Source organism: Liolophura sinensis, chromosome 12 (genome assembly GCF_032854445.1).
Source record: "Liolophura sinensis isolate JHLJ2023 chromosome 12, CUHK_Ljap_v2, whole genome shotgun sequence".
Lineage (NCBI taxonomy): Eukaryota > Metazoa > Mollusca > Polyplacophora > Chitonida > Chitonidae > Liolophura > Liolophura sinensis.
Genome location: NC_088306.1, coordinates 4124485 through 4142212, shown reverse-complemented (window position 1 = coordinate 4142212; position 17728 = coordinate 4124485). Strand labels below are relative to the sequence as shown.

The 17728-nt window shown below is 40.1% G+C and overlaps 1 protein-coding gene across 2 annotated transcripts in view; it reads left to right on the top strand.

Moving 5' to 3' along the window:
• The window catches only part of LOC135479158 (uncharacterized), a 32111-nt gene extending 15238 nt beyond the window's left edge, over nucleotides 1–16873 (top strand). For both annotated transcript variants that reach the window (XM_064758921.1, XM_064758920.1), the window contains exons 2-4: nucleotides 8200–8297; nucleotides 13545–13594; nucleotides 14338–16873. In XM_064758921.1, coding sequence (XP_064614991.1) covers nucleotides 8200–8297; nucleotides 13545–13594; nucleotides 14338–14496 — 307 coding nt within the window. In that variant the 3' untranslated portion in view covers nucleotides 14497–16873. The remainder of the gene's footprint in view (nucleotides 1–8199; nucleotides 8298–13544; nucleotides 13595–14337) is intronic.
• Nucleotides 16874–17728: the final 855 nt, after the last annotated feature.

The window sequence follows — 17728 nt, the reverse complement described above, 5'->3', positions numbered from 1 at the left end:
ATATACTATACACAGAGAATACCGCACAATATTTAACACGGATTTAATCTCAGTATCTCTAATTACGATGTTCTACTGGATAGGGCAGATTCTATTGATCAACGCTTTCGGTTTCCATTGGGCATAATATATATTTATGTTGTTTAATCTAATATCCCACCCACAGACTTACCACCGCAGTTAACTGATGAATGCAGATTTCCACCCGAACTATTTTAAATGACCCGAGGTTTTATGCATATACAGTATATACCTACATCTATGATCACTGTATGCTTAATACTCACGAGCATGCACAGTTTTCATTCTCTCGGTGGACCATTGCAGCAAATCAATGAAAACCATTCATTATTGAGTATTTCCAAGTTCGACACCTCCCTTATATATAATATATGTCTCTATGCATTGGTAAAACAGTAATTGTTTATTCATGTACCAGTATTCCGTGCACCGCATGGTGATTGCCTCACTGTTCGTCTCATGGTTGAATAGTGCAGAGTACGCGAGTTCAGTTAGTCACAGGTGCAAGATCAAAGAGAATAATTATATTGGAGGTGTTAAAGTGGAACTGAACACTGGCTGGTCTGGTGTAAATCTGTCAAAGCTCGTGTGTAACAAGACTGAACTATGAAAGAAAACATCACAGAAAATAAACTCAGAGCAGAGATGGTAAATGGTCGCACACAACTGGTGAATTACGGCCTATTGTTAATTTCCTCAGTTTGGGCTTTATTCCAACATTTTCTCTCAGGTGCATACCATAAAAAAAACTAATATATACCTCAAGTTGATAAATTATAAATAAAGTCCGCGACAAAATCCCCTGTGGGCGACTCCATTTTGCCTAAGAATTAGTCCTGAAGTCAATGTTAGGAGGAGAATGGCCATCGGAAACCGCCGAAGTGCGGTTCGTACATTTCCGGTAGAACTCTTCTTCCCAGAAGGTAGTGAACAGTACAGCTCGTTTTCCGCTTGACGATCGGGAAACCGGAATGTTGGACGTAGGTTCCGAGTTTACACGAACAAGCCGACAGTTTTAACAACTCTCATTGGCTAAGAGGTAACACAACCTCAGCATAAATTACAGGGTGTTAAAGATGGAGGACACGATGGACTCAGCGATTTATGCCAGCTTTGCCGTTTTCAGGCTTTACGTGTATGGCGAGGAAAAGGCGCAAAATCATGCAGCAGGCACCACCAGATAGAAAAAAATGTGCTCTTTTCAGCCTATAGTGTCATTTTTTTAAAGTGTTCTTCTCCTTTAAACAATGTTAGGTAAAAACAAATGCAGCTATGTTTATTAGACGTGGTCAACGACCACTCCAAACGCTGTGTTGTCATCACATTTAATGGAAAGTAACATGAAAGCCTGACACTGTGACCAATGATATATACCTGTAATTTAGCCGTTAATAAAAGGGTGCTTAAAACAAAAAGATTCAAGCTTATAGTAAACGCTGTGTAGTTGTATAACGCAATGTGGCTTCATAATACCATGGAGTAATATTAAAGCGGCGCAGTTCCTTAAAACGATACAGGTCCTTAACACAATGCATTTCCTTAACACGATGAAGTGCCTTAACACGATGAAGTTCCTTAACACAATGAAGTGCCTTAATAGGATAAAGTTCCTGAACACGATGAGCTGCCTTAACACGATGAAGTGCCTTTCCACGATGAACTGCCTTAACACGATGAAGTGCCTTAACACGATGAAGCTCCTTACCACAATGAAGTTCCTTAACACGATGAACTGCCTTAACACGATGAGGTGCCTTAATACGATGAAGTTCCTTAACACAATGAAGTGCCTTAATAGGATGAAGTTCCTGAACACGATGAACTGCCTTAACACGATAAAGTGCCTTTCCACGATGAACTGCTTTAACACGATGCATAAACTTTTGTAATTCCTTGATACGATGCCGTTCCTTAACACGATGGATAATGCGTAGTGCATCCATTATAAGATGTAGTTGCCCACGGTAGATTTTTTGACAAATGCAAGCTACATATGCTAGTGCGGCATAGTACGAAAGTTAATGGATATATATTTTTGAGGTTGAAGCTGACAAATTTACCACACAAATAGTAAGGCAAATCATTGCGCTCCTGTAATCTTAATTGAGAAGAACACTTAAAAAGATGACACTATAGGCTGAAAAGAGCACATTTTTTTCTATCTGGTGGTGCCTGCTGCACAATTTTGCGATTTTTCCTCACCATACACGTAAAGCCTGAATACGGCAAAGCTGGCATAAATCGCTGAGTCCATCGTGTCCTCCATCTTTCACACCCTGTAATTTATGCTGGGGGTGTGTTGCCTCTTAGCCAGTAAGAGTCGTTAAAACTGTCGGCTTGTTCGTGTAAACTCCGAACCTACGTCCAACATTCCGGTTTCCCGATCGTCAAGCGGAAAACGAACTGTACTATTTGCTACCTTCTGGGAAGAAGAGTTCTACCGGAAATGTACGAACCGCACTTCGGCGGTTTCCGACAACAATTCTCCTCCTAACACAAAAGACTTCAGGACTAGTTTTTACGCAAAATGGAGTCGCCCACAGCGTATGTTGGCGCGGACTTTATTTATAATTTATCAACTTGAGATACATATTAGAAATTTTTTATGGCATGCACCTGCGAGGAAATGCATACTCAATGGTATTTGATTGATATTTAAATTTTCTTCTCCTTTAATAACATTCGTGATCAGTCAGAATAAAACCCAGACTGAGGTAAACTGACAAGAGGTTGTGTATTATCGGTTACGTGTGACCATGTGTCAACCATACCACCGTCCTCACTGCTGTGGTTTAAGTAACTGTGATGTATGTCTATCACACTGTCTTCGCTGCTCTGGTTTTATTGTCTATGCTGTGCGTCTATCACAATGTCCGCGCTGCTCTGGTTTTACTCTCTATGCTGTACGTCTATCACACTGTTGTCGCTGCTCTGGTTTTACTCTCTATTCTGTACGTCTATCAAACTGTCGTCGCTGCTCTGGTTTTACTTTCACACTGTCATCACTGCTTTGGTTTTATTTTCTATGCTGTACGTCTATCACACTGCCGTCGATGGTTTGGTTTTACTCTCTGTGCTGTACGTCTATCACACTGTCCGCGCTGCTATGGTTTTACTCTCTATGCTGTACGTCTATCACACTGTCGTCGCTGCTCTGGTTTTACTTTCACACTGTCATCACTGCTTTGGTTTTATTTTCTATGCTGTACGTCTATCACACTGCTGTCGCTGCTCTGGTTTTACTTTCTATGCTATACCTCTATCACACTGTCCGCGTTGCTCTGGGTTTACTCCCTATGCTGTACGTCTATCACAGTGTCGTTGATGCTCTGGTTTTATTCTCACACTGTCGTCGTTGTTTTGGTTTTACTCTCTACGCTGTACCTCTATCACACTGCCATCCCTGCTTTGGTTTTACTCTCTATGATGTACCTCTATCACACTGTCGTCGCTGCTCTGGTTTTACTCTCTATGCTATACCTCTATCACACTGTCGTCGCTTCTCTGGTTTTAATTCTCACACTGTCGTCACTGTTTTGGTTTTACTCTCTATGATGTACCTCTATCACACTGTCCACGCTGCTCTGGGTTTACTCTCTATGCTATACCTCTATCACACTGTCGTCGCTTCTCTGGTTTTATTCTCACACTGTCGTCACTGTTTTGGTTCTACTGTCTATGATGTACCTCTATCACACTGTCCGCGCTGCTCTGAGTTTACTCTCTATGCTGTACGTCTATCACACTGTCGTCACGGTTTTGGTTTTACTCTCTATGATGTAGGCGTGTATATTATTACTTAGGACGATGAAGATCTTTCACGCGATACAGTTTCTTAGCACGTTACAGTTTTATACCTGCATAAATCAAAACAAATGGAAAAGGTTAATAGGACAAAGAACCCAACAAAGATACTAAGTAGTGTCCTGTTTTATGAAAGCAAATTGAGACCATAAACTCGGTAAGACGTTCACGGAAGATTGCGTTTTATTTTAATATGGACAGTTTGGACTGAAACGGATACAAAATCGACAGTGGACATGATGTTTCCTGGGTCAAACCGTGCAGACTGTGTCACGTTTGAATAAGTTCAGCTTAGGATAAGCACGGCATAGCTTGAACTTGCCTATCTCTCACACCAGTCAGTCAGAATCGATTTTGTGTGTCTTTAAATCCTTGAAAAATAATGCTCATAACAACTTCTACAAAAGGTGGACGATAATGTCTTTTTCTGTACCCCGTTGGCGTACTTTGTCCATTTTTTTGGCTGATTTACGAATGTTAGGAACGGAGTTATGGTCTGCAAGTAACAGGGAGGTGACAGATTTGTTAATCCCGTGAGGTGGCTCAAGTGTAGAATGAAACCTCGAGCCATTGTTATGCTAAAAATTTATGGTAGTACAACGTTTACAATTTTACCACTGTAACATTGTACCGTGTTCATTTTGAAGAACTGTGAATGAAAAGCATCAACGGATAGATACAGTGCTCCACCACCCATTCTTCTGATAACGATACTTTTCATTACATTCTTGGCGAAAAGCAGTTGTGACGTCATGACGTCACAGAAAGAACGAACATTTGCAACCAATGTGTGGGACATTCGATTGAACTATTTGGAACAATATGGACTGATTGACTGATCAAATACGTGTGATGGACAGTTCGGAAAGATCTATATAGTTGCGTCAGATTCTTGCTGTTGGGAATTTGTTTGCCAAGGCACAGTGGTTCAAAGGTGTATTAAAAGTTAAGGCAGGATTAAATCTTATTACCACTTCTGGCCTACATTGTAATATAAAATTAATGCTACATCAGTTCAGACAAAACTTTTAAATAAATGGGCCCGGTTGTTCAACAGTGTATTATCTTTTACCGGTATTATTTGCTTATTTATTTATTTGATTGGTGTTTTACGCCGTACTCAAGAACATTTCACTTATACTATGGTAGCCAGCATTATGTTGGGCGGAAACTGGGCAGACCTCTCCACGTACGGCCGGGGAGGAGTCCAGCATGAGCTGGACTTGGACTCACAGCGACCGCATTGGTGAGCATTAATAGTGTTATTAAGTCAAATTATATATCTGATATTTTAGGAAAACCCAGAAGATACATTAGAGTTTTCCAAAGCCCAAGTATAACAGCAGAATATTAAATTCAGATATAATATAGGCCTACTAATACAGAATTACTTCCAGGCTAGGTTCAAAATCGAAGAATTGGCTCAAAGTTAAATCTAGTATTTAGTCTTAAAACAGTTTTTAACAACTGAGCCCTGGGCCATGTCCCCTACACGTATGCAGTTCTACCACGAGAATTTTCTAAAACTCGCACTGAACTTAAAATGATTGATATGCAGATGTCCACATCGTTCCATATTCTAGGGCTTCTTTAGGCGTGGTGCAAGTCAATTGCGCATGCTCCGGAGAGTGGGATCTCATTTATCAGGGTTTTTAGTGTTTAATGTCCTGCTTTATTATGAAACAAGCGGAATGTTTACACAGAACACAGCCTTTACCAGACTTTGGTAAATAATCCGATCGTTTCTCTGTATACCGACGTCCCTTTTGTCAATTGCTTGCCCAGTCAACAAGAAGACTTCTACAGCAGCGTGTCCCTGGGCTTTTTGTCAGCTGGCATCTTTGTTCACTGCAGCACTAGCGAGTCAATATTTGTTCTATATCTCCAGTCATTCGAGAACAACACGGCCATGTTAAAAACCATAAGCATACATACAGGTTTCGGCTATAGGTTAAAAAAACGAAGCAAATGACCAAAAAAATACATTTGTTAGAATCCAGAAAGATTATGTTGTTTTTCCATCAAGTCGATATAGTTTGAAATATTTATGTGTCTTAGACTTACGCGTAGACTTACCCTGCCCTCTCTGTCTACATGCGCATGTTTGCTCAGCCAACACTGGCTAGAATACCGAGCTAAAGGAGACAAAGATAACGATGGGGAGGGACAGCAAAAAGATCTACCTAACTAGTTTCAGCGGCATTGGTCTTCAACGGAACTAATAGCTCTTGTGATCAAGTGGCCAGAGCAAACAGGCCGCCATCAAATTTCCCATGCCAGCGCCAAAAGTTTTCAATCAATGGAACGTCCATCTTGGACCCTGACTGTAGTCGAAAACCCTAACCCTAACTATAGATCAATGTATTTTTATAAAATAAGTTACGGAGTATAAAGGTACATTTCGTTTACTTCATCATTATATAGGGAAATGCCGCAGTCGGTATATCAGGTGCTACACTCATATTTTTTTATGCATTTCCTCTTATTCATTCCGTTATTTTATCACGTGCTAAGTGTATTTTTACTGCTGCCATCGCATCCGCTATTTGTTACTTCATTTTAGTAACTGTTCTTCTCCTTGTTTTCGTTATTTTTGACTTTGTATTTATTACTATCGAAATGGCGGACCATGCATATCTTTGTCTCATATCCGCACTAGAGTTTCGTCGATAAAGATTTAATCTTCTCGGATATGAATCCGGTAGTCAGGCCTATATATACAGCATGTATTATAAACCTCGTCTGAATACAATCCCAGTTCGATCTGTACATATCCCTGATCGAAACGTGAATAATGCACAAAATAAACTAATATGCTGTATTCAGCTTTTCGCCGAAATCTCGCGAGAGCCACGGGATTTTAAGAGTAAGATTAATATATTTTAATGTAGAAAAGCATTTCACTTCAGCGGTCACGTAAGCGGAAGAAAATTTGAGTATGGAGTTTAATTAACTACAGTGAAATATGAAGTCATACTATTGCTCTATATGACAACTGCTTAGGCATTTAACTCCGCTATACCTGCACTTCCACTGTGTTAAAACATCCACAGAGCCAACCCGCGGGGCATGACATGAACACCTTGAAATCGATGATCAGCTAGGTCGTGTGTACAGATACCAGTTATCGTACCGGAGAAAAGGACGTGTTTTTGTTAACAAGAAAATCAACTACTACCAAAACGTCAATAGCACAGCACAACAGTGGGATAGCTCGTCTAACGGAAGTTATGGACCCTCTAAGGGAAGCCTCGGAAATGAGAAAGCAAGCGTGACAGTGCGTAGGTTACCTCCCGTTTTGTCCTGGTGTGTCACCAAGGCGACTGCTTTATCTCACCCCAGGGTGCTGACCAATATCTGAGTGGACGACCCGCCATTCACAATCGTTGTTGTTTGTACGGGTGCTGAATGATTTTATATTTAGGTCAAATGTTGCAGTGTTGATAACCTTTAAAAGTCAATCTTCCCTCTGAGCGTGGTATGTTCGCTTCTGATTCCCGATGCAATTTGGCTGCAGTTAAATGACGAACAAGCAAAGAGTGAAAGATTTCTAATTGTTCTCTGGACACAAACAGTGTCCGCAACAATAAGTCCACGTAAGAACCATCACATGTCACATCGATGATTGAAATCAGCGACTGTAAATTATAGTCAATAAATCACATCTATTCCATGTATTCCCTAATAGCTCCCCGCAACTGAAACATTGTTTACAAAAAAAATCATTCCAGGCGAATCAATTATCAATTATTACGCCGTCATGAATTCCTTGGGTAACTATTTTTTCTTTTATGAATGTGTTTGGTCTGCGTAAAAGCGAACAGATCGATGCAGCAGCTAACGTGTTGTCTTTTTGTTATCGGTCGACATGTAGGCAATTTTCTAAACCCCATTCTCCTGACATGTTTCGCAAATCTGAAAACACTCAAGAAAATGTTTTACAAAGATGACAAACACTGTGTTTTCCAGTTTGCATTTCAAACAGAACCTGAAATGAACATTGTCCACGCAGGCGCAAAAAGATGCACAAAGCAAGGCGAAAGTGTTCCATACAAGAGGAGCTTGTAAAGCTTGGAACTCTATTTCATTTTCCATATGCATGCGAAGTTTGAATTTAGAATGATGTATGTTTTACGTGTTTTATTGTTTTAAACAGGAAAAAAAGGCTGAAATGTGACATCTCAGGGGGTTTCTGCACGTGGCCAAAACATGTCGTCACTAGTCCTCTACTGGTCCTCGAGAAAAAGCCTGATATGTGACGTCACTGCTTTCTACCAATCTCAATGACGTGTAATTGACATAAGAGGAAATTGAATATGTTGCTAACGAACTTCAGATCGCATTGGTAATATCTGCTCTTCATTTCGTTTTCAGGAAAGCTGGTTTTTGTTTGTATGATTCCAAGGCGAAGCCCCTGTTAACTAAAGCCTGGGAGGTCAGCATTGACGGATCGAATTGCCGTGTCTCATTTTGTACGTATAATGTTTGTTATTCGTTCTCTGTTTAAACTGTTAATCGCCTTTTTAACAATGCCTCGTCATCTTACTCTTTGCTAAGACATATTTGCTGAGCTTTCCATGATTGGTGTTTAATACTGTAACCAAGAATCTTTCACCTGCTTGAAAGGAATGAGTTGTATGGATGGAGGAAACAAGCATTGGGATTTATGGGGGAAGGAAACCATCAGAGTTTTATGGGTGAAGGAAACCAGCAGAGAGCTTTATGGGTGGTGGAAACCAGCAGAGAGTTTTATGGGTGAAGAAAACAGGAGAGCTCGAAGAACACCACCGACATTTAAGGAAACTCCAGCTAAGTGAGTAAGTGAGCTTACTCAAAGCCCGCAGTGTGTACTGCAATCCTGCTACACCTCTGTATATGTTTGCTACATGTTTAGTCATTAGCCTAGCATGCTATACATTATAGTATTATTCCACTCTCATTGGCGTTGCCCTCATCTGCTAAGGTTGTACAGATATTGCTGTACTCAGTGAATACAGTGTTTGACGTCAGTAGCTCATCATGTACTGGCATACTTGAAGAGGATTTCGTACATTCCGTTTCTGATGTTGGTACAGAATGACTGCTGTTTTCTGACAATATGGTGCTAATGCCACTAACACACTCTTCTAACATGCCAGTACCATTCACCTATTGCCTTTATGATGTTGCTGCCTGCGCTGAGAGATTGCTGTTTCTGTGGATATGGTGCCTAAAAGTGCTAACTCACCACTGGTCCACTCGTAGCACACTTCTAACATGCCAGTACCATTCACCTATTGCCTTTATCATCTTGCAGACTGAGTAGAGAGATTACTGTTTCTGTGGATATGGTGCCTAAAACTGCTAGTTCACCACTGGTCCTAACATGCCAGTACCATTCACTTATTGCCTTTATCATGTTGCTGACTGAGTAGAGAGATTGCTGTTTCTGTGGATATGGCGCCTAATGCCGCTAACTCACCACTAGTCGACTTGTAGCACACTTCTTAAATGCCAGTACCATTCACCTATAGCCTCTATCACGTTGTTGATTGCGCAGAGGGATTGCTGTTTTCTGTGGATATGACGCCTTATGCCGCTAACTCACCACTAGTCGACTTATAGCACACTTCCAACATACCAGTACCATTCACCCATAGAGTTCATCACGTTGTTGACTGCGCAGAGATATTGCTGTTTTCTGTGGATATGACGCCTTATGCCGCTAACTCACCACTAGTCGACTTGTAGCACACTTCTAACATGCCAGTACCATTCACCCATAGCCTTCATCACGTTGTTGACTGCGCAGAGAGATTGCTGTTTTCTGTGGATATGACGCCTAATGCCGCTAACTCACCACTAGTCGACTTGTAGCACACTTCTAACATGCCAGTACCATTCACCCATAGCCTTCATCATGCTTCTGATTGCGCAGAGAGATTGCTGTTTCTGTGGATATGACGCCTAATGTCGCTAACTCACCACCAGCCCACTTGTTCATGTAGCGAGCTGCCAGCATTCCACTACCAAATCATCTGGCATTCATCTGTTGAGGGCTGCTTCTGTGGTCTGTGGATATGGTGGCATCTAATCCAAAATAACTCACCTATAACCTTCATCTGATGTCTGAGCGGCGCAATGACACAGGAGCTTCTCACCAGTGCACTCGCGTTCAAGACCAGCTCATGCTGGCTTTCTCTCCGGCAGTACGTGGGAATGTCTGTAAGCGGAGGGTCGTGGGTTTCCCGCGGTCTCTGCCCGGTCTCCTCCCACCATAATGCTGGCCGCCGTCGTATAAGGCATTATTCTAGACCATGGCATGAAAGACCAAATCAAAAGAAAATAGATTCATCTGATGCGTCGGTGCGTTATTGTTGCGGTCTGTGAAAATTGTGACGAGTCCGGTAAACCATTGTCTTTGTGTTTTCCAGTTATTCCCTGGCGAATCACAAGGAGATCAATAGCAAATTAGTAACTCCCCTTAGATTGCTGTCAAAACGCAAACATAATCCAGGGTGTGTTCCCTGAGCTCTGACTAATTTCGACCACGCATAAACAACCACTTTCGTTTTACTGCGCTAAATTTTATCACGACGCTGAAGAGGTAATCAAATTTTTAAAAAAAATAATAAATAATTATTGTGATCCGATTCGATGAGATATGCCATATAAAAAGCTAAAACAATAATATTCATCTTGGTTGTCAACACAGAAGTTGGAAGAACTGTTGTAAAATGCATTTCGTTTCAGATGCAATGCAAACACAAACATAAAGGCATAGTCCTTACTGCGCATGCGTCGCCCTCTGCCTTTCGCTTTACATCACTGCCACCACCAGACAAGCTTGACCTTTGGAGCCTGTGAGACGCATGCAGGCTTGTTAAGGCTTAACGTCATCACATGTGTCCTCTCAGCGGAATTATTTAATCAGCATTCATCAATAAAATTGTTTTAGATTTTGGTTAGAATCATGCTGTACATACTATAGATAAAGAGAATGTATATGTGTAAAGTATTGTTAGAGACAAAGATTGAGACAGGTTGTTTTCTTCCATCACTCCCCTCCTCATCACCGTGACCCCAGCTATCTCGTCGTTGTTCACGATTTCTGTACAAAATTTACTTTTGGTGGCAGTGATGTAAAGCGACAGGTAGAGAACGACGCATGCGCTGTAAGGAGTATGACACAAAGGTACAGAATACACGTAGTTTATGCTGTGTTAATACTCGAGCCCTGAATTCTGACTTGGTGAAAGGCAGCTTTGTTTAAGCATGCTATGCAACTAGAGACACCCACAACGATAAAACAAATATAGTGTTCATTTCATTGGATGAGCTGTCTTTATATGTCTGGACCTGATCAATGAAATTCAAGGTCGTGCAAACTCAAATTTGATGTCATAAATAACGAGAGTAAGTAGTTTATTTGCTCTGCTTGTTTGGGAAGAAATGGTGGTTATGGAAAATATTGGAGTGCCACATTTAAAGGCAGCTAAAAGGGTGGATTTTACGATGGCTGTTCTACATGTAGGTTATTTGGACACACAAAGCCTTAGTCATTTACATGGATTTATAAGGTATGTTCGAAAATTCAAGTCACAGCGATGGCTGGGAAACAAGAGAACAAATTGTTTCCTCAATAAGTTGTCTCCAGTCCAGATGACCTTGACAGACAAATCAGGTTGGCTGATGTTCAGTGTACTGAGGCAGTCATTGGCGTCATGGCTATATGGCCTATTGCTATGTTACACATGCATCGTGGTACTGGTCGAGTGTCACACATGCTGCCCTGACTCCACAGTTAGATCCCGGATGGCTTAGAAACTCGTGGATGGAGCATTCGGCTCCTGGTTGACATAGCCAGCCGTCCCGTAACGTCCTGACATAACACGTCCTCCATGTTCCACAGAATGGGTTTTTGTGTACAGTAATGTCAGAGCCCATGAGAGCTGATACAAGGCAGTACACGTAAACATTTTCTTGTCCACAAGGGGGTGACATTTAGTACAGGTAAGTACTATAGATTTCCTAATTGATAGGGAACAATATTTGCTTCTAGACACCTTTGGTTTTTATGTATCTCTCATCTGATCAAGGTTTTTGGTCTTATCAGCCTTCAAAAGATCATAATAATTAATCTTTTCAGTCAATCTCACGACAAGCCATTCAACAAGTCGTCCCAATCATGCGTTCCAATCATCACGCCCTGGTGACTGTCACGATAGAACCGAGAAAGAGCAAAGTGCTGATTACGTGACATTCTGTCTGCAGCAATTATTAGCAGTAAAATAAACAACGAAATTTCTCCATCATATTACCTTAAATAACAGACCAAAACAAATACTGCCATTACCTCGTAAATCTTATGAAGGTATGAAACACGAAGATCGTCCAGAATTTGATTTAAAATTGAATTTATCCACTAAAACATCATATTTTTTATACAAATCAAAGTAACAACATACATATAGACTTAATCAAATTCGATTTATCCCATAAAATATCAATTCAGGGGGAACAACTCTTATTTGATATAATCAAAGCACGCTACTCAACATTATGACAGAACAGCTATGTATCACTCAAATCGCTACATTAAGCCATCTATTTAAGGAACGTGCTTAGCCAAGTCAATGAATTACACGAAAATAAATGAGTTACCATTTACACAAAATAAAATAAATTTCCCTTTGTGCCATCGCAAAACTCAAATAACTCAAACAGTGATGTGAATTGCAATTTATTAGACTTCACAGATCTAGAAATTATTCAAACTCTGTGAGTCGCTGTGAGGTCCTCTCCGTGGAAAGATGTTCGGATGATCGCAGGTTTTCCCGGGCTCTGCCAGGTTTCCTCCCACTATAATGCTGATCGCCGTCGTATAGGTGAAACATTCTTGACCACAACGTAAAACTGAAATCAAATAAGTGAATAAAACAATCCTGATGGTTCTCAATGTCTTCCCATTACACTGTTTTCAGCCCGTGACAGTCCTGATGTCCGCACTATTTTCCCATTACACTGTTTTCAGCTCGTGACAATCATGATGTCTGCATTATTTTCCTATTACAATGTTTTCAGCTCGTGACAATCATGATATCCGCATTATTTTCCCATCACACTGTTTTCAGCTCGTGACAATCATGATGTCCGCATTATTTTCCCATCACACTGTTTTTCCACTCGAGACAATCATGATGTCCGCATTATTTTCCCATTAAACTGTGTTCAGCTCGAGAGAATCATGATGTCCCCAATTATTTTCCCATTACACTGTTTTCAGCTTGAGACAATCATGATGTTCGCATTATTTTCCCATTACACTGTTTTTCCACTCGTGACAATCATGGTGTCTCAATTATTTTCCCATTACACTGTTTTCAGCTCGTGACAATCATGATATCCGCATTATTTTCCCATTACACTGTTTTCAGCTCGTGACAATCATGATGTCCGCATTATTTTCCCATCACACTGTTTTTCCACTCGAGAGAATCATGATGTCCGCATTATTTTCCCATTAAACTGTGTTCATCTCGTGAGAATCATGATGTCCCAGTTATTTTCCCATTACACTGTTTTCAGCTCGTGACGATCATGATGTCCGCATTATTTTCTCATTACACTGTTTTTCCACTCGTGACAATCATGGTGTCTCAATTATTTTCCCATTACACTGTTTTCAGCTCGTGACAATCATGATGTCTCAATTATTTTCCCATTACACTGTTTTTCAGCTCGTGACAATCTGCATGTATGGATAAACGGAGAACCAGTAGAAGTCACCGTAAGTTTGAAATAATTGAAATAATAATAATTATCATTAATAATTAAGATTGAAAAATATAATTTGGGTAATTATTAAAGTTTGTAACTCTGAGTAATGGCTGAAGTTCGTAACAAGTCGTTATATCTGACGTTTGCAATTGTTGACAGTAGCCAAAAGCACAGTGCCATTTTGAAAAAAAATGACTGTAAAGGCCAGGGTTGTCTTAAGCGTTAACATGAGTGTATATGAGTCAGTGTCCGTTTGAAATATGATTTGCTTTTGGGATTTGGATAACGAATGAACAAGTTGCTGGTTATGAGTGTCAGTTTTGAAAATGTTTATAGTTGTTGTAAGTTGTAACATTCAACTTTAATTTTATGTTAGAATTGACCAAAGCTGAAGTCATGGTAGTCAACTTTGTAGGGGAGATCAAGCGCTTAAGAAAAACGGTCATTATTATTGTATCTTTTGGAATATAGCCCTTGGTGGCACAAATTTGAAATTCAAATTTTAAAAAAATAATTTTTTTTAAAAATAGCAAAATGAAAGTGGGCATAGTTTCTTTAGGCCTGGTTCCGTTGAAAGTTGTTATGAAATCATTTTCAAATGGATGGGTCGTTTATTTCATTTTTTTTTTGTTTTTCATCCTTCGCATTTACATATATATTTTTTTCGGATTTTCGGTGCGTGTTAGTTACCAGAACCCATCTCAACTTTCAGTCAGCTAAGGGAAATAACTCCGATAACTTCTTTCCCGACAGGCTTACATTTCCGACCAAGGAATGGACGTCGACTTGTACTTTGACGTCACAACTCACAAAGGCCACATTTTCAGTGATGTAGAAGGAAGTGAAATGACGAATACACTGTATATGGATGACGACATAGTGGCACAACACCAGTTCTCTGAGAAAAACTAGCCAATCAAGTCTTGGGATTTAAAAAAATGGCGACATTATATATTTCTGTCAGTCAAGTCATTTCATATTTTGACTGCATCTCAACTCACTGCTGGTTTGTTGATTCTACTGCTGAGTAAACCATACAAACAATTTGATTGGAGATTTGTTAATCAAAAAGATCCTAGTCCCGAAAGGGGGGGGGGGGGGCGTTCTTTACATAGAATGTTACAGGCGTTAAGATTGATGTGTCATGTGTAGAAGGTTGTTTACCTAACATTTTTACCTGTATTCGTCGATATCATCATAAATTGTGCTGAGTGTTCTTAAAGACACTGATCTGAGTTAAATTTGACAAGCTGAAAACAAGATTTTTAACACATATGTATGCAGTCAAATACTGACAAAAATGTCTTACCACATGGAAGTCATTTGTTTAATATACCTGCTCTGAAATACAATATTCCAGATTACGGTAATTTTTAAAGGAGAAGGTCAGGTGAATAAACGTTTAAGCTATATGTATATGTTGAAAATATAACATGCAACAAATATTGTCTTCATGTTTGCCTCAGACTATGTATAAGTAAGGGGAAGTGCTGTTGGCTGTCGTTGTTGTATGGATGCTTGCCGTCCCTGTTTCTCCTACAATGTCGGGATCTCCATCTACCGGTATGTGATACAGCATGCGTCAAACTTCAAACTCTTCAAAAAAAAAAAAAGTTAAGCTTGCGAACCTGCATTCTGCTGATACTGTAAAACGATATCAGTACACCTCTCAGCTGGAAAATAATTGCAATGGAAGTCTGTTATCAATTCTGGGGTAAACTACATACAAGCAGGTATAAACAGATCTCTCTTTTTACGACTGTAAACAATGACCTGTTCAGCAAACGTGACTTGTGAAAATTGATCTGGCGGATATATTTAGGGTGGTTATATTTCTTAATTATGAATATCTTTGATCTGAAAAGCTACAGAAATCGCAAAGGTCGCTTTCTTTCCATTTTGAGATCTTCACATCTTTCGTGTGTACTATGCGAGGCCAGGTTATCACCTTATCCGAGCTGGCTTTTCAATGTATCAAATAAATATTGCTTTTCTAAAGATCACAATATCAAAGATAACTGCGTTAGTTAATGATAAGGTCAGCAAAGGGTTTTGTCCTATGATGTGGGTTTGTCTTATAGAATGCGACTTAGCATTTCGGGTCACAAAACCAACCTAAAAACTCTGGTTAGACAGAAGTGCCACTTTCCTAGATTTTTCAGGAAAGAGTCTTGAGTCTTGATGACAAATGACGTAATTACGTAACGATGGCCTGAGGACAATCTGTTTATATGCAGTGCTCGCTAAACTACCCAAATTTCCAGTATTTGATCATCAATTTCTTTCTGAAGCCAGTCTGAGATTTTCAGATTTCACATTGCGCTCCACACATCGTATTCTGCGGCTCACAAGTATGAAAATTGGCAGCCAATCATTTTGAGGCTGGTTTGGTATTTCCAATGACCCATAGCAGGCAAAACCATTAATGCGCAGTGTAACTGACCGACTCTTCAAAAAAAAAGGCTTTAAGGCGGTTGTAATTTGCGTACTTAGCCTTAAATTTGTAGATCCACATAGCTACTGTATGTTTCATGGCTTTCATAATGTTCTTATATCTGTCTTCTAGCAGTTTCTATTTTGCGTAAATGGGTTGAACGACAAAGGTGATTCTACTGGGTGTTCATGAAAAATTGATTTACAAGCTTTGTGAAAGTGTGTGTTGGAATCACACGTTTTAATTTTATTCAAGCTATTCCCGATGCACGTTATAGGAAACCACTTTTTACCATTCTTTCTGGGGGAAAAAGCGTGAATAGTTTTGACTGTACCTCGTCATTTAATATCTTCTCCATTTTACCAGACATTGGTTTTACTTTATTGTTGCATGTACCAAAATTTTGGAGATTTGTTGATGTTGTTACGAAGAGTTACGTTTTTAACTGTAGTTGAAAATATTCATTCCACGTATTGTTACAGTTAGGTGAGGAATGCCAAATGCTGTGTAGACGTTCATATTCCTTCGTTGTATGATAATTACTGAGTACTTAGAGTAAAACATGCATTGCAATATTAGGCCATGAACATGTACATTTGTTGTAAAACAAATGAGATGCCATCTATATATGTAGCTGTTGGAATTTTGTACTAAATGTTTTCTTCTTCATTCATTTCATTTTTAGAATGTTCTTAACATAGAAATCATGTATAGGTATATAATAACCCGTGCAGGTAACACGGAAAGAAAGGTTTAACGGGCAATTAAAATTTGATACAGCCTAATAATTCCCTTATGGTGTCTTCTCTGTTACGTCAAAAAATAAAGTGGGATAGGTGGCAGATGGCCACACGTATAACTGGTGAAACCCAGCCTGTTCATAATTTTGTGTTTGCGTTTGAGGGTGGTGGAGGGATGATTTTTTTTTTTTTTGTTTATTTTTGGGCGGGGGACGGTGATTATTTGTTCTTTGCTCGAGCCGTTATAACTAAACAAGAATCTGGTGAAAAGTTGCCTCTTGAAAACACTCATACGATAGAATCAGGAAGTGATTTCCTCTTTGGTGGCAGAAATATAATCAGTGTTGCAGCTTACCCCTGTCGTAGCTTGCCGGGGGCCGCCCTGGCTCAGTTGGTTAGCGCGCTAGCGCAGCGTAACGACCCAGGAGCCTCTCACCAATGTGGTCGCTGTGAGTTCAAGTCCAGCTCATGTTGGCTTCCTGTCCGGCCCTAAGTGGGAAGGTCTGCCAGCGACCTGCGAATGGTCGTGGGTTTCCCCCGGACTCTGCCCGGTTTCCTGCCACCATAATGCTGACCGTCTTCATATAAGTGAAATATTCTTGAGTACGGCGTAAAACACCAATCAAATAAATAAATCAATCAAATTTTAGCTCGCCCCAGTCTCTCCTACTGACTACTTTCAACACATAAATATTAGCTTTCATGGCTAATTCGATTAAACCTATGTCCTCGACAATGTACGCTGTCGCGTACTGCTCACTGACCAATTTGCTCTGCGGCTTAAATCAAGCAGCCAGTGGTGCTTTAAGACGGGTTGCTTTTCCGGGTAATTGGCGAAGATGCGGTGGTTTGTTCCGGGCTCTAAGCTTTACTCTCTTGAAAAACCTGACCGTCGTCGTGTAGAGTAAATGATTCAGATCTGATTCTAGGGCGATATTGGTTTTATCTCAAATCTAGAGAGCTACAAGTC